General features: G+C 45.8%; 2 protein-coding genes across 8 annotated transcripts in view; one reads left to right on the top strand and one right to left on the bottom strand.

The window, feature by feature from the left end:
• Positions 1-2,918: 2,918 nt before the first annotated feature.
• On the top strand, positions 2,919-5,807 carry gbx2 (gastrulation brain homeobox 2). Its single transcript, XM_008396502.3, has 2 exons — positions 2,919-3,976; positions 4,939-5,807. The coding sequence occupies exons 1-2, from the start codon at positions 3,499-3,501 to the stop codon at positions 5,478-5,480; spliced, it is 1,020 nt and encodes a 339-aa protein (XP_008394724.2). The 5' UTR covers positions 2,919-3,498; the 3' UTR covers positions 5,481-5,807.
• Positions 5,808-7,486: 1,679 nt separating this feature from the next.
• Positions 7,487-20,561, bottom strand: part of agap1 (ArfGAP with GTPase domain, ankyrin repeat and PH domain 1) — a 59,732-nt gene continuing 46,657 nt past the window's right edge. For all 7 annotated transcript variants that reach the window (XM_081598050.1, XM_081598052.1, XM_081598040.1 and 4 more), the window contains 4 exons: positions 20,458-20,548; positions 19,662-19,884; positions 10,898-11,147; positions 7,487-10,822 (listed from right to left, as the gene is read on the bottom strand). In XM_081598050.1, the coding sequence (XP_081454176.1) occupies positions 10,613-10,822; positions 10,898-11,147; positions 19,662-19,884; positions 20,458-20,548 (774 nt within the window). In that variant the 3' untranslated portion in view covers positions 7,487-10,612. The remainder of the gene's footprint in view (positions 10,823-10,897; positions 11,148-19,661; positions 19,885-20,457; positions 20,549-20,561) is intronic.

Raw genomic sequence — 20,561 nt, 5'->3', positions numbered from 1 at the left:
GATTAAAATTTAATGAAGTTAATTGCAGGATCCGTAAAGAATTTGAATTAGAAACCATAAAAATAAACAAAACCAGAAACATTTTCAGTTCAAAAAGTTTTTATTCTTGACAAATTTTTAACAGAAAATTATTTATAGTTTTTAATCTCTTTTTAAACCGTCAGACTGGAGCAAAGTGCTATGTAACATTAGCTTTAGCAGCTACTTGTTAGCATTGAGATGCTATCTTAGGCCAGCGCAGCTTTTCTGATATGCTAACTTCTTTTAGCTCAACTTGAACCCAACAATCGTTTCCATCGTCCAATCAGATCGTTTAGCAGCAGAAATGAACGAAGCGAAGCCGCTTCATCGCTGCTGCTAGCGCATGTAGCTGTACATCAGATGTATGGTCCTACCAGAAACATGTGAACATAAAGGTTCCACTCTAAAAACGGATTAAAATTAAATTAGTTAAGAGTGTGCTGTGGTGGCATAGAGGTTAAGCACAGCCCACATATGGAGGCCTCAGTCCTTGACACGGATGTCCTAGGTTCGATTCCCGGCCTCGTGACCTTTACCGCATGTCTTTCCCCATTTCTCAGTACCCACTTTCCTGTCAACTAACTAACAAATAAAGGCCACTAGAGCCAATAAAACCTTAAAAATAAAATAAATTAATCAAAATTAACTTGTTAAAGTTTATATCTGCTGCTTTATTTTGATCTAAACTCAGAAACTCAAAAACATGAAATAGATAAAAAATGTAACTCCAGATTGAAATCTGGATTTCCTCAGTAGATTAACCTGAATCGTCCCCCATCATGGCCGCTTGTTGCAGCCTGCTGATCTCCCAGGTGAGCAGCTCCTGTCAGAGCCTTCATCATCACCTTCATCACCCCCATAATGGATGGCAGCGCCTCGCCCTGCATGCAGGAAAGGTTTAATTAAATCACAGTCCAATCATAATCCATGTTGTTAATTAAACTGGATAATTTATAAGTACAAAAGAGGGTATTTATTAGCTGCTGGTGGCAGCGCGGCGCCGTGCGCGCGCCTCGTGCACGGCGGCCCCACGCACACAGCCGCTGCCTCCAACCTTTTACTATTGATGCCTCGGCATGATTGATAATGAGACGGAGAGCGCTGCACTATTTGTCTAATGGCGGTGCAATTAAAGCCCTTGTAAATGACCCGCGCCTCGTTTCATCCTAATCTATGGAATTTTGATTGAATTTGTCGGCGCTAATTGAAAAATACTGCTATTTAATGTCTGCACTGATCAGGCTCCGTAATGACACGGCGTCCCGGTGACCCCGGGGGGGCGGGGCCGCTCATGGATGTCCTTGACTCAGAAGGGGGGGCTGCTCGGGGTCAGAGGTCACATGTGTCCCCTCTGATGCGTTTCGACGCCGCTGGCATTAATGAGCTGCTGCTGAATTGATGAGGAGGTCGTTCCTCCGTCCATCAGCACGCAGTTTGGAGGCGAGCAGGAGCAAACACTGGGATTTACAGCGCCACGGCAACGGGCGGGGGCGGCGGGGCAACGGGCCAGCGCCACGGCAACGGGCGAGAAATGGGTCGCCAGATAATCACCGTCCGCTCCGGAGTTCATCAGCGGTTCGATCTGATTCCATCTGCAAACACAAACCCAGCAGGGAGCAGAACCTGGAGGCGCTGCGATACGAGTCTCTTTTCGTTTTCATTGATGGTAGACATGATCTCAAATAACTAAAGTATCAATATTTTTATCTGAGATTTGATTTTATTGGTCTGGTATCAGAGGCATTAATATTTCAGAATCGAGTTTCACATCTTCATGGAGATAAAATAGAAACATCTGGGTTACTGTTCTAATTTTAAATATTATTTTATCAAATCAAAGGTGTTTTTATCTGTTTGCTGCTAAATTACATCAAAGGTTTTCAAAAATACCCAGTTTAAGTGATGCTGCCTCCCACCTCCAGGGGGCAGTGTCTCTCACTACTACTGCCTCAGTCTGACAAGTTTTAGGTCATGATTAATGTGGCGAGTAACAAAAAGTCACATTTACTGTCACATGAGCAGAAATACAGCAAAATTCACTGCAAATGTTTCTAAATAATTTCTACAAAATCACTAATTTTTATGTATAAAAAAAATCATGAAATTCTGGACGGACTCATCAAAATGTTCAATATTATTTAATTTTAATGCAGAAAGATATTTATTAATATTTCAACAGTTTGTTCATGGATTCTGGAGCAACGAGCCCTTTAAGGATGATGTGTCCAATATAAAAATAAGTTTCACATCCGTGTCTCAACCACTTTTAAAATTTAAAATCAAGCTCCTGGAGAACTTCTCCAGGTTACCAAGCCTCTGACCTGGTAAACTAAATCATTTCAGTTTCAGTTTATCTGCGTTGAATTTTTAACAGCTGAAGTTTAGATCTAAAGCAGATTTTAATTTTAAGGTTCAGTTTCAGATCTGGGCCCATTCTGCTGTTAGAAGAATAAAATGTTCATTATTATGTTTTTAACTGTTTTAGTTTTTTTTATCAGAACAAACTGATGTTAAGCCTCTGTAGAAAATGTGAGCCGTCACTTCAGGACCGATTCGTCTTTACGTTGATGATCCGCTAGTTTCCTTCAGATGGTTCTGGTTTCTAACAGACCAAATGTTTTCTACTGAAAACTCCTGAAAACACATAAAATATTTGGATCAGTGAAACAGTGTAGATATGAAACTTTACTTTAAAACTTTAATTTGATTTATGATTGATCAAATTAACAGCATGATGAAGATAGGGTAAAAGAAATAAAACTAAAGTTTTCTCAGTTTTAAAGATTCAGATAAAAACAGAGTTGAATCGTTTTTACTTTAATGTTTATAAAGTCACAGAGAAAATTTAACAAGTTAATGTTCTGAGAGAAAAAAAAGCCTGAATTATTTTATTTTTGGCCCTAATCTTCCTCCGTATTCCAGTTTCCGTCCATCGGAACCAGAACTTCAGGAAGCCAGGATGAAACTCGGAATGTTTTCAGATGATGAAGTTAAACTGTTTCACTTTCACTCCGGTTGGCCCCACGCAGCCTCCTGCGGCCCCACGCTGAGTGGATCCGGATCGTTCACGAGCTTCGGCTCGTCACCTGACATCCGCCAATCAGCGGCCGGGGGAGGCGGCGTCCTGGCGCTAAAGGCAGCTCAATTAACCAGAGGGGAGCGCAATTTAAATCCAAAACAGTTGCGGAGGCGCGCAGCGGCAGGAAACACACACCGACACACGCCGGCTGCCGTAGCGGGTCAGAGCGGAGCGCAGTCCGGAACCTCAGGTCCGGGTCATCTCGGAGCGGAGCCGCGTCCTCCCAGTTTGCGCTTTTTTTCCTGGAAGCGGCGCGTCTTCTGCGGACTTGAGGGAGGAATGCTGATCTCTGAGCGGATCGCCCTCAGCTCCCGGTGACTCCCGGCGGGGCTCCGAGCCCTCGGCGGCCGCCCGCAGCGGTTCTCCCCCGGCCTCTCTCGGCTCCAGCGGCCGGTCTTATGAGCGCGGCGTTCGGTCCGTCCTTCATGGTGATGCAGCGGCCACTCGGAAGCACCACCGCCTTCAGCATCGACTCCCTGATCGGCGGGCCCCCGCAGCCCAGCCCGGGACACTTCGTCTACACCGGGTACCCGATGTTCATGCCCTACCGCTCTGTGGTGCTGCAGCCGCCGCCGCCGCCGCCGGCCCTGCAGCAGGCGCTCCCCGGCGGACACCACCCGCAGATCCCCGGGATGCAGAGCGGCTTCTGCTCCAGCCTGGCGCAGGGTTTGACGCAGGGCATGGCGCTCACCTCCACCCTCATGGCCTCGCTGCCCGGCGGCTTCTCCCCGTCCCAGCAGCACCAGGAGGCCGCCAGGAAGTTCGGCTCGCAGGCGCTGCGGCTGGAGGCGGAAGACGGGAAGAGCTTCCTGCCAGGGAAAGAGTCCGCGCTGCCGGCCTTCCTCGACGCGGACGCGCCGCTGCAGACTTCCACAGGTTGGTCCACGCGTGGGTCAGACCGGAGTTCAAGTTGAGCGGGATCAAATCATCTAAAACACTTTGATTAGTTTCATCTCCTGGTTTCCAAAGTTCAACCAGGAACATCAGTTTAATTTAATTACATCATTTTGATTCAGTTTAATTTAAATATTTTATTTAAAAGCTGAAAATAAAATTCACTAAATTATGAATAAAACATTTAAATCTACTTTATAAAGGTAAATAACGTGTTTATATTAAATCCTGCAGGTTATTATTATAATTATTATATTTCTAAGGCGTCATTAATTTTTCGGCTGTTTTTTTGCCGCGGGCCTCAGTTAAAACGGATCAACTGAAAAATCTGATTCATTCAGTCAAATTGGCCCAAATGTGTCAAATTTAAACATTTATTTTATTTATTGAATATTAATTTATACGTTTAATCTATTATTTAGTTTTAAACAATAATAAAATAAAATAAAAAACATCCAGAAAATCCGGAATTTCGCTGCTGAAAACCTGAAAGCTGCGCGTGCTTCAGGTTTACTGGCTCGTGACAGATTTGTTTTTTATTTTTCATCACCTCTGACATCACACACACACACACACACACACACACACACACACACACACACACACACACACACACACACACACACACACACACACACACACAGAGAGAAGGCCGCGTGGGGACATCGGTGCGTAATTACGCGTGAAAGCGGAACGTCCCGCAGCGCGTCCTGATTCCGATCCAGGCTGATGATGGATACCGGCACCTTCATCTCCTCCTCCTCTTCCTCACCTTAACATCCAACAGCGGCTCTGATCAATCAGCATATTTAAATGATTAATCTGGGAAATAAATGTTTTTTTAAATGGCTTTTTATTTGGAACATAAACCAGATTAAAGTTTTTTTGTGATTGATATGTATTGATTTAATTTCCGTATAATCAGATTATTGTTAATCTCGCAGCCAGAGCTCTGTCCAAGGAGGAGTCCAAGGAGGAGGACAGCGGCCGGAAGGACGAGAGCTTCTCCATGGACAGCGACCTGGACTACAGCTCCGACGACAACCTCACGTCCCTCTGCCACAAAGAGGACGCGGACGGCGGCGGAGGCCTGGACGACGCGCCCCACCTTCACGGCGCGGCGTCCGGCGGCGGCTGCGCAGCGGGAGGCGGCGCGACGGGTGGCGGCAGCGGCAAGAACCGGCGGCGGCGCACTGCGTTCACCAGCGAGCAGCTGCTGGAGCTGGAGAAGGAGTTCCACTGCAAGAAGTACCTGTCGCTCACCGAGCGCTCCCAGATCGCGCATGCGCTCAAACTGAGCGAGGTGCAGGTCAAGATCTGGTTCCAGAACCGGCGCGCCAAGTGGAAACGGGTCAAGGCCGGAAACGTCAACAACAAGTCCGGGGAGCCGAGCCGGAACCCCAAGATCGTGGTTCCGATCCCGGTGCACGTCAGCCGCTTCGCCATCAGGAGTCAGCACCAGCAGATGGAGCAGGCCCGGCCGTAGGATGGTTCGGATGGGTTCGGACCGAACCCGGACAACCAGACTCCTCTGACGTCATTTGCTTTTGACTCGTTAAATTAAAATGTTTCTTCTTCACTCCGTGACTATGCTGAGACGGATCTCACTGACCGGTTCTTTTTAACGTCTGAGCCCGAGAACGTTCAACCTGCTGAAAGAGCCGCAGTTTTTCACCGCAAACTGCGCCGCAAAGAGCGCGTGGAGCAGCAATGATGTAAATACAGATCGGAAGCTGCGCGCGCAGGACTGAATGAAGCTGCTAACTTATTTATACACTGATGTGAAAATCTGCGATTAAAGGACGCAAAGTGAGCCGATGCGTTCAGTCTGACTCCTTCACACACACACACACACACACACACACACACACACACACACACACACACACACACACACACACACACACACACACACACACACACCCATCTGGATTATTAAAAGCCAAACTCTTTACTTTCACTGATTCTTTACGTTTAGTTTCATTTTTAGGCCTCCAGACTTGAATGAAGAAGGAAAACTTCGTAAAAATGAAACAAAATTCGGCTAAAGAAGTGAAGAAAAAAAAATCGAAATAAACTGAAGATCAAAATGAAGAAACGCGGAAGGCGACATGGCGGCGGGTTGAACTCAAACTAATTAATCTAAAAACAATAATCTATAATAATTTAGCTTCCTCCAGGTGACATCCTGTCGTTTATTAATCAGGTTTAATAAATAAAAGCTGAATAATTTCTGCTCGCTGTGAACCGACCGGCGGCTCCAGGTGAAGAACTGAAGCACCTGTGCGAATGACGCGGGTTGCCAGGTGCAAAAATCCCCCGATTAACTTAATCTAAAAATGTAACCAACATCCTTCACTTTATATTTATTTATGTTTTTTAATTATTCTAGAGTTTATAAAAAATACTTTTCTAAAGAAATGTAATAATTAAGCCCCAAATGTTTTAAATAAAGTTAAACTTTTTAAAAATTAAAAACAGATTTATTTACACAAAATTTAAAATTTTTATTGTTTATTTTCGGACTACAATAGTTTAATTTTGTGTTTTTATGGAAACAAAGATCCGGTCGAGGTTCGGCCTCCTGGATCCGAACCACGGCCTGCGGAATCCAACATGGCGGCGCCAGGAGGCCGATAAACGAGACCTTCATCATCTTCATCCTCCTCCTCCTCAACCATCTGCTGATGAAAATCAAATATTATTTACGCTTTCATTATTATCTTAAGACAAATATTTAATAAACTAAATATTGTCTTTAGTTCATTTTAATTTCTATTGACAATTTACCAAGTAAAATACCAACTATTGTCTGTTTTACTTTAAAGTGTTTATACTCAACAATACTCTAAAATATATCATTCATATCTCTGAACAGATTAGCAGGAAAATAAAACTTGGTTTTAAAAATCTAAATTAAATAAAGTTTCAGTTTTCAGCTGAAACATTTTAAATTCCTCAAAGTAAAAGAAAAAAAAACTCACTTATTGTCAAATTTTATCTGACAAATCTGCACAATTTAATAAATTTTTTTTTCTTAATCAAAATTTCAGAAACGCTGTTAAGTTTGCAGGAATGTCGGCTCCGTCAGGATTATTTTAACCTCACAGGAAACATTTGTTTAATATTCATGTTTCTAAAAACAGGAAATATTCCTAAAATAATAAAATCTCACATGTTCAGTTTATATTAAGAAGCATTTTCCTGTCTTTATTGAAAAGAGACAAATTACAGTAGAAGATTCTGCATTAGGTAGAACTTTTCAACATTGGTACTGTACAACAAAATTTATTAATAATAATAATAATAATAATTAGAATAACAGTGACAACAAGAACAATAACGCTCTGGATGATAAAACAGGATAAAACGTGGATGGACTTCAAGAGGAAATGTACAAAAAGGTTTTTCTGTGGGAGTTTAAATAAGATGGAGGCTGGAGGGAAGTTATGAAAGTCATTATTAAAGTCTAGCACAGAAACATTTCTACAGTTCATCATTTAACAGGTTTTTATTATTTACACTGCCGCCTCTGCTTTCCAGAAGCAAAACAATCATTTTTACAGGTTTTATCTGCAGTTCAGCAGAGCAGGTTTACAACAGAACCGTCTGAAAACTAAAACAGGCTCCAATATGAAAACTTAAAATAAAAAATAAAACATCTTTCTCAATTATTACATTTATTATTTTGCTTTGTTTTAACTGTATGACCCAGAAACCAAAAGAAAACATCTTTACCGACGCTCCTTGTTAGCAGGATTATGCTAACAGACGTGCATAATTACTATTAAAATTACTGGCTGTTGCTTTATGCTGGCATTTATTCCCAAACTGTTAATTTTTTTTATATTTAGCATGAAGGACAAAACTCTAGTGAAAAAAAAAATAAAAAAAAATGACGCTTTCATACAACTGTAAAAAAGTCTGCTAATGAAGCTAATTTGTTCAGCGAGCTAGCTGGGAAAATGCCTCGGCAGTTTTGACGCTAACAATTAAAACGAGCCGACACAGATTTTTCTCTGATACCGCTTGGTTTGTTAAATGTTAACAAACTGACCTGTTAATGTTGTAAACAGAAACTCACCAGAACGATGACGTGCTTTTTAGAGGAAAACCAGCAGCTCTTTCCTTAGCTTTGTCTCACTCACCCACTGGTTAATGCTCCTTTCATTGGGAATTTAAACTTTTTAAATTTAGTCAGAAGGAAAATGACTCTTTAATGGACCCAGACTGTTAATCATTTCCTCACCTGCTAAAACCAGGCTGTTGATTTAATGAATTCTTTGAACTGCTAGCTAAGCAGCGACATGACTCAACTGTTTTGACAGTAACTAAATTCAGATCTTTATGGTTTATTCCATAAATTTAGCCAAATGTTCAATATGGCTTTAAATGTCCCAAAATGCATAAAGATTAATTAGAGATCAACAGAATGACTTGATGTCAAAACGGCAAGCTAGCCAGCAGCTTTTATCAGTTAGCAATGTTAAGCTAACAGGTTAATCTGTAGCTACATCATCACACGGTGCTTTATTCTCCAATTTACCACATTTTATATTCAGAGTGTGTAAACAATAAAATATAAATCTTAACAGGGACAATAACTCAGCAGCTTTTCTGTTTGTTGTCCAACTAACCCAGAGCACAGTTAGCATTAGCTTCCCTTTTTAACGCAGTAAAATTGATGTTAGCCGTCTTTCTTGGCCTGTAAACTTTTTTCTGCTAAAATAATTCCTATTATAATGCCACAATTTTTGAAGCTGAATCACAAAATTGATCTTGTATTATGTAAACTAAATAATGATATCCAACTTCCTGGACAGATTTTTATTGAATCAGATTTTCTCCTATAAATTTAAAACACATTCTGGGCTGTTTGCTTTATTACTTATAAAGTCAGAATAAAAACAACTTTTTACTCGCAGATTTATTAGAAATTTCCCTTTAACCAAGATGTGCTGTGATGATGGATTAAGATGTAAGTTTCAATAAACATAAATAAAGTTATATTAGAAAACGATCATAATAAAGACGGACAGACTGAGTCAAATTTAGTGCATTTCTGAATTATCAGCCGACTCCCTGATCAGAACCATCGGAGATAGAAAAACAAGACAATTTACATCAAAACATTTTGGATTTTTGATGTAAATCCAAAATGTTCTAATCAGAACATTTTCTGAGCTCAAAAAGTCACAAATTTATGAGGAAAAAAACTTTGAGTTTAATCTTAACTACAATTGAACATTTTCACCTTTGCAAGCTCGGAAGTTTTTTGTTTTTTTTTAATATATGAAATTTATCTCAAAACTTCTGCATTTTTCCTCAAAATATTTTGAATTTCTGAACTCAAGAGATTTCCACATTTTTTCCAGAAAATTTCTGATTTTAATCTGAAAATCTCAGGTTTTTGTCTCACTATTTATTAATTTTTTTTAATCTTCGACGACCCAAATAAAATGTCGTAGTTCTGGTTCTGGTTGGACTGACAGTAAAAAACATGGACAATGTTCACACAGAATGTATGGAGAAGCAGTTTGTGTGATTCTGGGATCATAAAGGCAAAATAAAAAAGGCAAGAGGAGAAAGTTTGAGTTTAGAGCTGTGAAATCAGATAATCCAGCTGCTGCAGCAACATCTAGGTTAGGATTTCTAGACAGTGTTCTTCCTGAGGCTCCTTCACTTTCAGTCGACACTTTCTACAAACACCAGGAGTGATTTGACTAGACCTGACGCCAACAGGAGGAGGAACATCAGCCTCTTCAGGTTACCAGGAACCCCAGCAAAATGGCTGACGAACCAAACAGATTAAAAGACGTTTTTGTTAGATTGAAATAAACGTCAGCAGAGGAAGCTACTGCGTTCCGACTCTGTGTTCAGATGAACTTCAGGGTCCAGAACCGGATCAACTCTGGGTTTGGATCAACCACTGGGTTCTCATATGGAGTACATTTCTGCCAAAAGTTTGAAATTAGTCTAGAAAAAAATACATTTCTGATCTCAATAAATGTTGAGAAACAAATAAGTGTTCTTGTTTTTAAATCAGTTTGTTGGCAGAGATGTACTCCTGTACTTTTTTATTTCTGATGGCTCCAATACGCTGCTGCACTTTGACCTCTTGCTGACTTGGCCAATCAGATCGTCCAGAACCTCCTGCTTGAGTCCCAAACCAAACCGACAGACTCAACTACTTCCTGTTTGTGCTCATTGTCACGGCGACCGTGACAGGAAATGAGGTGCAGTATTTACAGAAGAAGAAGAAACAGCCCTTCGTCAGACGACGTTCCCTTGGTTCGTTTGGACAAAACGAACTAATCAGAAATGGAGAAGGAGATTCTGGGCCCCGAACCTGGAGGCTCCCAGGACCGCTCTCCCATTGGTCCACCAACACACACACTCATACACACACACAACACATTCAGACACACTCACAGCGGGGAAACTCCTTAAATAAAACAGAGTCTAAGCTCCCGTTCCACCGGGCCTGGTTCTGGCCGGTTCTCCTCTCGTCACCATGGAAATGAGTGCTGTGGGATGTGTCCCTGTTCCTGGATTCTCATTGGCCATTGAGGTAAGAGACCCGTTTCCCATCGTGCACTGGTCCCGTCATGGCGGTGGTCAGATGAGCGCGGCGCTGCCCAGGCTGCTGCAGCTGTTGTTGCGGTTGGCGTTGCGGCGCGGCAGGTTGGGCGTGGTCATCAGGGCGTAGCGCTCGTCGGCGCCGCCGTACTGGGCCAGAACCTCTACGCACTCCTGGCTGCCGGACTGCCGCGCGTACGCCATGGCGCTGTTCCCGTGGGCGTCCCTCGCCATCAGGTCAGCGCCGTACTGCGGAAACAGTGGAATCGGGTCAGACTGGGTCCGGCTGGCGGCCCGGCCGGCGCCGACCAGGAAGAGGCTTACCCAGACCAGCAGCTGCAGCAGAACCACGTTGCCCTTGTGTGCGGCCAGGTGCAGTGGGGAGCAGCCGTCGCCGAATGTGTCGTTGACCTGCTGGCGGGACGCGTGGGCCAGCAGCAGCACCACGCCGCGCAGGTCCTCCTCTGCCGCTGCACGCAGCAGCTGCTGGCCCAGAGGCGGGTCGGCGCCGGGCAGCGCCGCCACAAACAGACGCTGCTCATACTTGGCCCGGATCCAACGCTCACGCTCCTCCCTGGAGACAGGAAATGACATCACAGCTCATCAGAACGCATCATCAGAACACCTCACCGCCGCCAGACATCAGAGAGAAAAAAAACAGATAAAATGATTTATAAAAACATCAAACAAGAAACGGGAAGTAAACTTTAAGTCAGAAAATAAAGCAACAAACAGGAAGTCAGGGTTTCAGCTGGTTTACAGTTTTATGGAAGTTTGTTCCAGATCTGTGGATCTTAGAAACTGAATGCTGCCGCCTCCATGTGGCTCTGGAGGCTCAGGTCAAAGGTCATACCCTCTATAACATTTAGGTAGGAATGCTTCTGCATCGGGTCGACAGGTCCGGCTTCAGACGGCGATGAGGAAACGTTTCTACATCTGAGAGGCAGGAGGAAGAATCATCACCAATCCAGGGTCATCATTTGTCTAATCTGTCTAATCCACAGCAGAGTGACTCTAATCTGACGGCTAATCCCTCCGTGTAAACAGAGGCTCACTCAGCCAGCAGGGATCAGTCTGGACGGCCTGGCGGCCCAGTGGACCAGTGGTCCGGTATTGAGTCGTTTCCTGCTGCAGACTGAAGGATCGTTTGCTACCGATGGCAGAGTCTCTCATCCTGAACCGGTTTCTCTCTGAACCCGATGGATCGGTGTGGGAACAGCTCTGGATCTCATTAGCTCTCTTCCTGGATACCAGCTGGGAGGCAACAGAGGGGCAGTAGGAGCATGTGGGGGGGCAAGGAGGCGCCTAGCATGGCGGAATGTCTCCAGGTTCCTCCTTCCTGCCCCGACCCAGAGACCAGAGAGGCCGGCTCCGACCACGGCCCAAAGCCCGCGGACAAAGCCTGGAGGAGTCCTGGAGAGCGCGAGTGTGTGTGTGCATGTTATATGTGTGTGTGTTTTATACATGTGTGTGTGAGCGCCCAGCGGGACTCTGGAGGAAGTGTGAGGCCGTGGGACCAAGAGACGCATGCCTTCCTCCTCTGGAGTTGCTAAGAGCCGCCAGGCGTCCAGAAACACCGGACACCAATAACCCTACAGGTCGCCATGGAAACGGGATCAATAGACGATCCGTCTGAGTCGATGTTCAATAATTACACTGAGAAATCCAGAACCAGAACCGCACGGCATTCTGGGGGATGTAGGCAGAGGAGAGACTGTAGTCGCTCAACAGCTCAGGGCTAACGGAGCTAGCAGTGGAATCAACTAACTCGCTCGCTCATCTGTTGCCTAGCAACAGCCCACTAGCTCTTTGGTTGATTAGCAACAGCCTGCTGGGTAAATTGCACAGCAGCAGTTTCAAGTTTGGAAACTTTAAAAGAAAAAACTGGATAAAAAAGGAAACATCAGCAGATGTTTAACACTAAATCAAATCAATAGTCATCGATACTGATGATCTGATTGGTTAGTATCATGATGGGTTTTCAGCCATTTTGAAGTTGAACTTCGTCTTGTTCTGATGGTTTGGTGTTTACAACCATTACTGAATATTTCTAACACATTTTAATGTAAATTAGCATCACTGTGATGTAATCTAACTGCCTCTGTGTGTGTGTCTCTCTCTGTGTGTGTGTGTCTCTCTGTGTGTGTGTGTGAACTTCCAGGCGTGTATTTAGTAAACAGCGAGTCTCCGTCTCGAGTTAACGACTCCTGAAAACACAGCTCTGGACACTGGAGAGGCTAATTGCACTAATTAACAGCGCTGAGTGTGTGTGTGCTAACGTGTCTGCAGCACACACACTCAGGTTGTGTGTTAATCTGTGTGTGTGTGTCCCTTTTCACATCCCATTAGAGGAATCGCTGTGTTTTCAGCACCAAGGCATGCTGGGTAGATAATTAAACATGAGTCCCGGTGAGATCGCTTGTGACAGGAAAACACACACACACACACACACACACACACACACACAGCCACACGAGACACACACACATATTGCAAATATGTCAAGCGCAGCCCAGAGGGCTGATAGTGTGTGTGTGTGTGTGTGTGTGAGCTGCAGTGGATCTGTAGCAGGACGGCTGCTGCTGGTTTTGTTCCTGTTACAGATCAGATTCATCTGAATGTTTCAATAAAATGAAAAAAAACGAACAGAAACCAGTTCAAATCCCTGAACTCAAACTACAAACCAAAAACTAAATGTTCCCTAAAAGGTTTCCACAGAGAGACAACGGCAACAAGAGCCTGAAAAAAAAACACAACAGAGAAAAGAAACTTCCAGATTAAACTGGGGTCTGTGCTGGACTCTCCAGTCTCTGAAGCCTTTGACCTTTGACCTGCTGACTGACAGCTTCATCAGCTCTGGTTGTTTGGCGTTCCTCAGGGCGCCGTGCTGGGCCCACTGAGCATCTGACTTCCTGCCTGTTGTTTGAGCTCCAACGGTTCTCACTGTGTGTGTGTGTGTGTGTGTGTGTGTGTGTGTGTGTGTGTGTGTGTGTGTGTGTGTGTGCATGTCTGTGTGTGCGCATGTGTGTGTGTGTTCTCCCCGAGCGGCTGCTTTGTCTGCCTGTTGGACACTCGGCGCTTCCTGGAGGCGTTGAACCAACAACCAGAGCCGGGTTTGTTTCTGTCGCAGCGACAGAAACAAACCCAGAGATTCATTTATCCACTAATGATGCTTCAGACAAAATACTTTGACTAGGACAAATGGATTAAGTCCAGATTAGTCAGAGCAACTAAAACTAGAGATGAAGAATCAGCAACGAGGCGATAAATGTGAAAATAAAATATCAGAGCAGCGAAAACAAAAAACACAAGAATCCAAAAATAAAACAGGAAATAAAAACTGATTCACCAGAAATGATAAAGATAAATCTGGACTGAATGTTTTCTAAAATCAGTAGTTAGAAAATAAAGATCTGCTGCAAATTAAATCTGAGGAATAAAAACTGAAATATGTCAGAAAATAGAAAATCCTGAACCAGATGTGACAGATTACAACCAAAACACGGAAAACTCAAACAACTCAAAAATAAAATCTATAAAATAAAATAAATATATTTATGGAACCAGCACCAGGAGTTTTCTGTGGTGATGTTCTATTTTAAATCATGATATTTTTCTCTGATTTCTGTTTTATAGTTACCTAATCAATGACTAATCATTGCTGATCGATTGATTCTACAGATTTCACAGTAAATTAACTGATTCAAGTTTTTCTTTCTCTCAGTGATGCTGTTTGGAAATGATCTGAACTCTTCCTAAAATCCAGACGGGTCCAGATGGTACCGACCATCCAACCTGGCAACCCGTTCCTGCTGCTGCTCAGGTTCTTGTGGTTCTGGTTCCCAGCAGCTCCAGTCTGAGTCAGACGGATGAGCCTCCATTAGCTCCGGTGGAGGCTGAGGGAGGTAATGAGCGGTGAGGATGGGGTTAAGAGTGACACGGTGTCGGGCTGCTCTTCTGGCCTAATTAGCCCTCTAATTAATAGATTAATAGCCGGATAGATGGAGCATCAGCTAACTGCCTGACCTAATGTGCTTTAAAGATGAATCCCTGCCAGAAGAGGTGAGGGCCGCCGATCGGCTCCACCTTCACCAGGAGCCGGAGAGAGAGAGGCTGAAATCAATTAGCGGGTCGTTAGCCGCCCTCGGATGGGCTCAGATAATTAAAAAGAGGCCGGCGCAGGAGACGAGGGGTTAACGGAGCTGCCACCATGCAGATGAGGCGAGGAGGAGGAGGAACGGGCCGGAGCGACGGGAAGCCGATCCCTGGGCTGAAACGAGACGCTCCACTGATGCTGCACGGAAACTAAAGAGGAGCCGAGCAGCGGGGGGGGGGCAGGATGTAGGAGACACCCCCTCTGGTAATTAACTACATGTCACAGAGCGTCCTGAGGGACCCGGAGACACACGGGAGCATGGAGGAACATGGGGAACCAGGAACATGTCCTCAATGATCCGAAACACAGGGAAACCCAGAAACATGTCCTGAATAACCTGCAGCTCTTCGTCAGAACCAGCAGACGTTTACAGATGATCCGCTAACAGAGCGCGGACGGTTCAGGTCTAATAGTTCATGAAAATTTTTTTATTCATCAGGAAACTGAAGATTTAAATAAATATATTAGAAATATATAAACTCAGATCTAGTTTGAATATAAATAAATGTTTTATTAAAGACGATTACAGATCAAAAACAAAGAGTTTATTATTACAACAATAATAAACTCTATTAAAATGAGGCTGATGTCTGGACTGCAGAAGATATTACTGTAATTAATATTTTCACACCTTTCCAGGTATCAAACCATCAGAACGTTTTCAGGATTTAATTCAGACTGACTGCAGGAAACTACAGATGATCTGGACTCCCGACCAGCTGCTGGTTTTGTCTCCTCCAGGCCTCCGTCCCGCAGTCGGCCATCTTTTCTGTGGCGGTGGAATCAGCTGAGCGTTCACCAGCGGCTCGCCGTGAACCCATTCAGTCCAAACACATCACTGCCCATGGCAGGACGGCGGCTGTCCTGCTGCTGCTCTGTGAGCCGGGAGGGGGGTAGTTATTTATTTCTTCATTATTAGAGGACGGCTGGGGGGGCTAATCTGATGACTCAGGCATAAAGAACGCGCTTTTAGTTTGTGCTTTTAGTCCGCATTAGCATAACCTGGCCGCCATGACAGGCGATGAATGAGCTGCTGATTGGCTCGAGTCGGCGGCTTAATGTCAACAGTAAATTGGAGGGCTTGTTAGGCGAGCTGGGGGGGTGTGGGGGCAGAGGGGGGCGGCGGGGCAGCCATGTACAAAATAACGTCCATTAGGACTAATCTAATCAAGCCTCCTTTACAGATGAATTAGAACCAAGGAGCCAATTATTCCTCAGCGCTGCAGCGGGGCAGAGGGGGGCGGGGCGGGGGCCACAGAGCGACCGGCGGAGGGGAGGCGGGGGCCGCAGAGAGACCGACCAACGGAGGCGGGGGCCGTAGAGCGACTGGCTGCGGCCGGGCGGAGGGGGCCGACGGAGCGACCATGGAGCCCAATCTGGAGCCGCATTGCGTGAGAAAGTTATTTATACCGCAGAGCATTGATGCTGATGTGTCACCAGGACAACTTCCTCCTGGAAACATCGGGGACAGGAAACGTCCTGATCGTCCACCGCCTGCAGCCTGGGCGCAGGTCGAACAGGACGGGTCCATTTAGGAGGATTTAACACGGAAAAACCAACTTTATGTAGCAGGAAGTTCATCTGTCCAAACAGGAAGTCAACAGGAAGACCATCTATCTGAACAGGAAGCTGTGTGAACAGGAAGTTGTCTCACCGGCGTCCTTCGGTCCATCTGGACCCTACAGGAGGTTCTGGTTCCGTGTCATGTGACTCGTGTCCCATCTTGTCCTTCCCAGATGATCTGAGTTGGTTTTATGAGGATCTGAGTCGGATCTGCCCCCAGACACTATTCCCCCTGACCCTGGGGGGCAATTATTCAGTGATGCGGGGCCCCCTGCCCCATCTGGTCCCCTGGGCCCAATCGTGGCGCCATGTCGGCCGCAGCTGCCCCCCGGCTCAGATGAAAAGCCCCCGGTCTAATTTTAAATCTGTTAGCCTTTTCAGACGGAGCCGAGCGAACAAGACGGATCTGCTCCCATAACGGGCCCCGGCCCCCCCGGGCCCTCCGGGCCCCGGCGCTGCAGACCTGCTGCTGAATTATTACTGGCCGGGCATCCGTCATGCGCCGCACGCCGTTAAACGGTGGAGCATCGCTCCGTGCCTCCATCCTTCAGCCTGATGCTCGTTTCTCTGCTGTCGGAGCGACACCTGAACACCCCGCAGCAGAGAGGTTGAGCGAGCAGAACTGAGCCGGACCACTGACGGTTCAGATCGGAACCAGAGACACCATCTGATGACTGATTGGTTCTGATCGATCCGTTCAGGACCTGCTGCCTGCTGATAATAGCAGTCAATAATCAATGAGACCAGAACCACCGGTCCAAACGACCGCACCGACACACAGACCGAGTCATCAGGAGCCAGAGGAACAGAATGTCCAACAGAGTCTGAGATTAATTAATCACAACTAATCTGAAACTCCAAATAATCTTCAACCTTCAGATTGGGGAAACCTTCATCTGTTCAGAGTTTCAGGAGCTTCTTTATTAACGCTAACATTAGCGTTAGCTACTAGCTGTTAGCATTGAGATGCTATTGTAGGCTAGCATAGCATAAACTCCTTTTAGCCCAACCAGAAACGGTGAGCCATAGGAAACAGAGATTAACTGGGTTAAAACTTTAATGTAACTAAATAATCAGATTGTGCTTCAGCTTCAGAGGCGGAACAGAATCGAGCAAATACCAAGACCGTAGAACCGGGACAGAACCAACAGAACCGGGTCAGAACCAGGCCTGCAGGAAGCTTCAACCATCCTCTTCCAGTTTCTAAAATTAACTGGATTTTTCTCCAGTGGCTGAAGAAATGGACCAGCCTGGACCAGCCTGAACCAGCGGCTGTCGACCCTCTCCAGAGGTCAGAGGTCGCAGCAGGAGGGTGTGTCCAGGGGGCGCTGTCTCTGCGGGTCGGCTTGGCCCGCTAACACGGTGTCAGGCCCGCGGAACTGGTGCTGGACACCTCATTAAACCGATGAGCAGCGGCTGAGGGAGGCGCTGCCCCCCCATAGGGTCGGGACCCAAACTTAGCAGCCCCCAGAGCGCCGCCATCAGCGGCGGCGCGGTGGGCGGCGCGTGCGCCAGCCGAGGCGATGACGGCTGACCGCGGGCTGTCGGGGGTTAATGGCAGCGTTTAGAAGACGGCTAGGTCTTTTGGAGGCTGGAACCCAACAGGAAGCCCCCCTCTCGACCCCTCGCGGCATGGCGGGGCTGGCGCGGCTGGTGTCGGTCCACACCGAGCCACTCGCTTCCCTCCAGCTCAGCTGAGACGATTCCTTCACAAATAGAGGTGTTGGTCTCTCCATCCGTCTCCTCCTCCTAATTGGGAGGCGGGGGGGCACAGGGGGGCAGTAAGGGGGGGCAGCAATGACAGACAGGAGGTCAGCGTAATTGCTGCTGGCCATATTTAACATTAAGATAATCAGGCCATTAATTACCCTTTGGATCATTAAATCAGCCACTTGCAAAATGAAATTTCGGCCTCTATTACTCACTCCACAGAACACGGGGGGAAGGGGGGGGGGGGGCAGGGGGCAGTTCTCCATCCATTACCCCACATCCACACTCAACCCTCCACCTGCACTTTTAGCTCCTCTTCTCTTTAACACGCCGGGATTTAAACACGCAGAATAAATCGATTCACGCAGAATCGCAGCTCCTGGGAATCATGAATCCATTCAAAACGATCAGAAATTTATTTTAAAATGATCAGAAATGTATTTAAAATTATCAGAAATTTATTTTAAAATGATCAGAAATTTATTTAAAATTATCAGAAATTTTGTCTAAATGATCAAAAGTTATTTTAGGAAACGCTCTCAAAACTGATCTAATATTAAATTCATATGTTTTTCAATGTTCATATTTTGTAGTTTGGGATGAATTTATCTCCATAGTTATCACTACTCCTAGATTTATCTTCTCTCATGCCAACAACGATGCTCTGAGTTTAATCCTGTCAGCTTCACCTGCAGATTTAATCCCAGACATTCGTACGTTTACCTCAGTAACTAGTTTTACTGCGTTGTTGTTTCTCCTTTAACTAGATTAATGAAATGCTAACGTGTTGCTGCTCTTAGTGGAGTATAATTCTGGGTCCTCTATAAAGGATGGAGGCCATCTTTAATTGGTTTTATTTTTCTGTTTTGTTCAGAGATAGTGAGACATGCAGTCAGACACGACGCAGTGCCACCTGCTGGTGGCTGGAGGAAGCGTTTCCACCAGCTGGATCGGAGGAATGAATCCTCTGGCCATGAGTTTGATGACAGAAGAAGAGAAATGGAGAGATTACAGCAGCGTTTGATGTTAATAACTTATAATTTGAGACGTTAGAGCCGGCAGCAAAGCATCAGCAGAATCTGCCGTCTGAGAGGAGAAACGACAGAAGGATGAGAGAGAGGCTGAGGGATTTATGTACGGGAGAGGACAAACAGCGAGCCACTTAAGGAATGGACTGATAAAGACTATCGACAGCAGAGAGGAGGAGATGGAGCCGCTGCAGAGCGAGGTGGAGCTTAATAGAGATAATATTGACCTCCTGCTCCGGCCTCTCCAGGGGGAGCAGCAAGAGGTTCATAAATAAACAGCAACCAGAGCGGCAACATGGGGGCAACAACAGGAAATAAAACAGCAACAAGAGCAGCAACATGGGGAGCAACAACAGGAAATAAAACAGCAACAACCAGAAGCAACCTTCTGAACGGAGCGCGGTTAAGCTGCTTCCTGATTATCTATCTGATAATTATAAGGAGCTTCTGTTGACTAATGATGGCCCATCGCCATGGAAACGACCCCAGCTCTGATTTGGCATAATTAACCACTTTCCATATTTTGACCCCAACATGGAGACACAGGAACTAAATCCAGCAGATTGAATCATTTTAATCTGGTTCTAATCGTGTGAATGGGTCGTGGCCCGGTTCTGGAGGCGTCTCCTACCTGCTGGCGTCCGGCCCCGGTTTGAGGCGGCCCTGGGCGTTGGCCTCCCACACGCTGTTGGCCAGCTCGTTGCCGATGGCCGACATCACCTTGATGAGCTCCAGTGGCCACTCGTCCAGGTCCAGGGACCTGACCCGGGACAGATGGGTCCCCAGGTTCCGGTGGATCCCAGAGCACTCGATGCAGATCAGAGCGCCCAGGTTCAGGCTAGCCCAGTCCGGATCTGTGGGGCAGAACCCGAACCAGCTGGGTGTCAGAGGACAGCAAAACATTCAAACTGGGAATCTTTTCCTGAATGGCCTAGTCCAAACAAACACAGTAACTACCTACAACCAGTTCAATCCTCCAGCCACTGGGGGCGCTGTGGTAACTTTATCTGTTTTTTTTTTTTTTTTACCACTTTACAACAAGCATCACATTGTACCACAGACCAGAATTACACAGAATAGTTTGATCGTTTCTGACAAGTTTGTAAAAATATTTAAGATCCTGAAGTAACTGATTTAATTAATTTGGCTTCCAATGGAAATGTACTTCCTGTTGTTAATGTACTTCCTGTTGATACAGTGCTTCCTGTTATTAATGTACTTCCTGTTACTGTACATAATGTTAATGTACTTCCTGTTGTTAATGTACTTCCTGTACCAACCCCACCGATGGCTATCGTCTGTAAACTCAAAGGTTTCCCCGTCAGGGTCGTAGAAACTGAAGAACCAGTAAACGGTTCCTGTCGTCCACCAGGACCTCCTTTCTTCTTCTGTGGTGCTAAAAGTGTTAGAACAGGCGGCACACTCACTCGGTACGTCGCAGTCGGCGCAGCGGCCGTTGCCCCGGATGCTCCGGATGGACTGCAGTGCCAGCGCCTCCGACTGGCTGGTCAGGCGAGACTGGAGGAGAGAA

This window comes from Poecilia reticulata, chromosome 2 (genome assembly GCF_904066995.2).
Source record: "Poecilia reticulata chromosome 2, P_reticulata-male-v2, whole genome shotgun sequence".
NCBI lineage: Eukaryota > Metazoa > Chordata > Actinopteri > Cyprinodontiformes > Poeciliidae > Poecilia > Poecilia reticulata.
The sequence above is the reverse complement of the archived record's forward strand: the minus strand, read 5'-3'. Positions and strand labels throughout refer to the sequence as shown.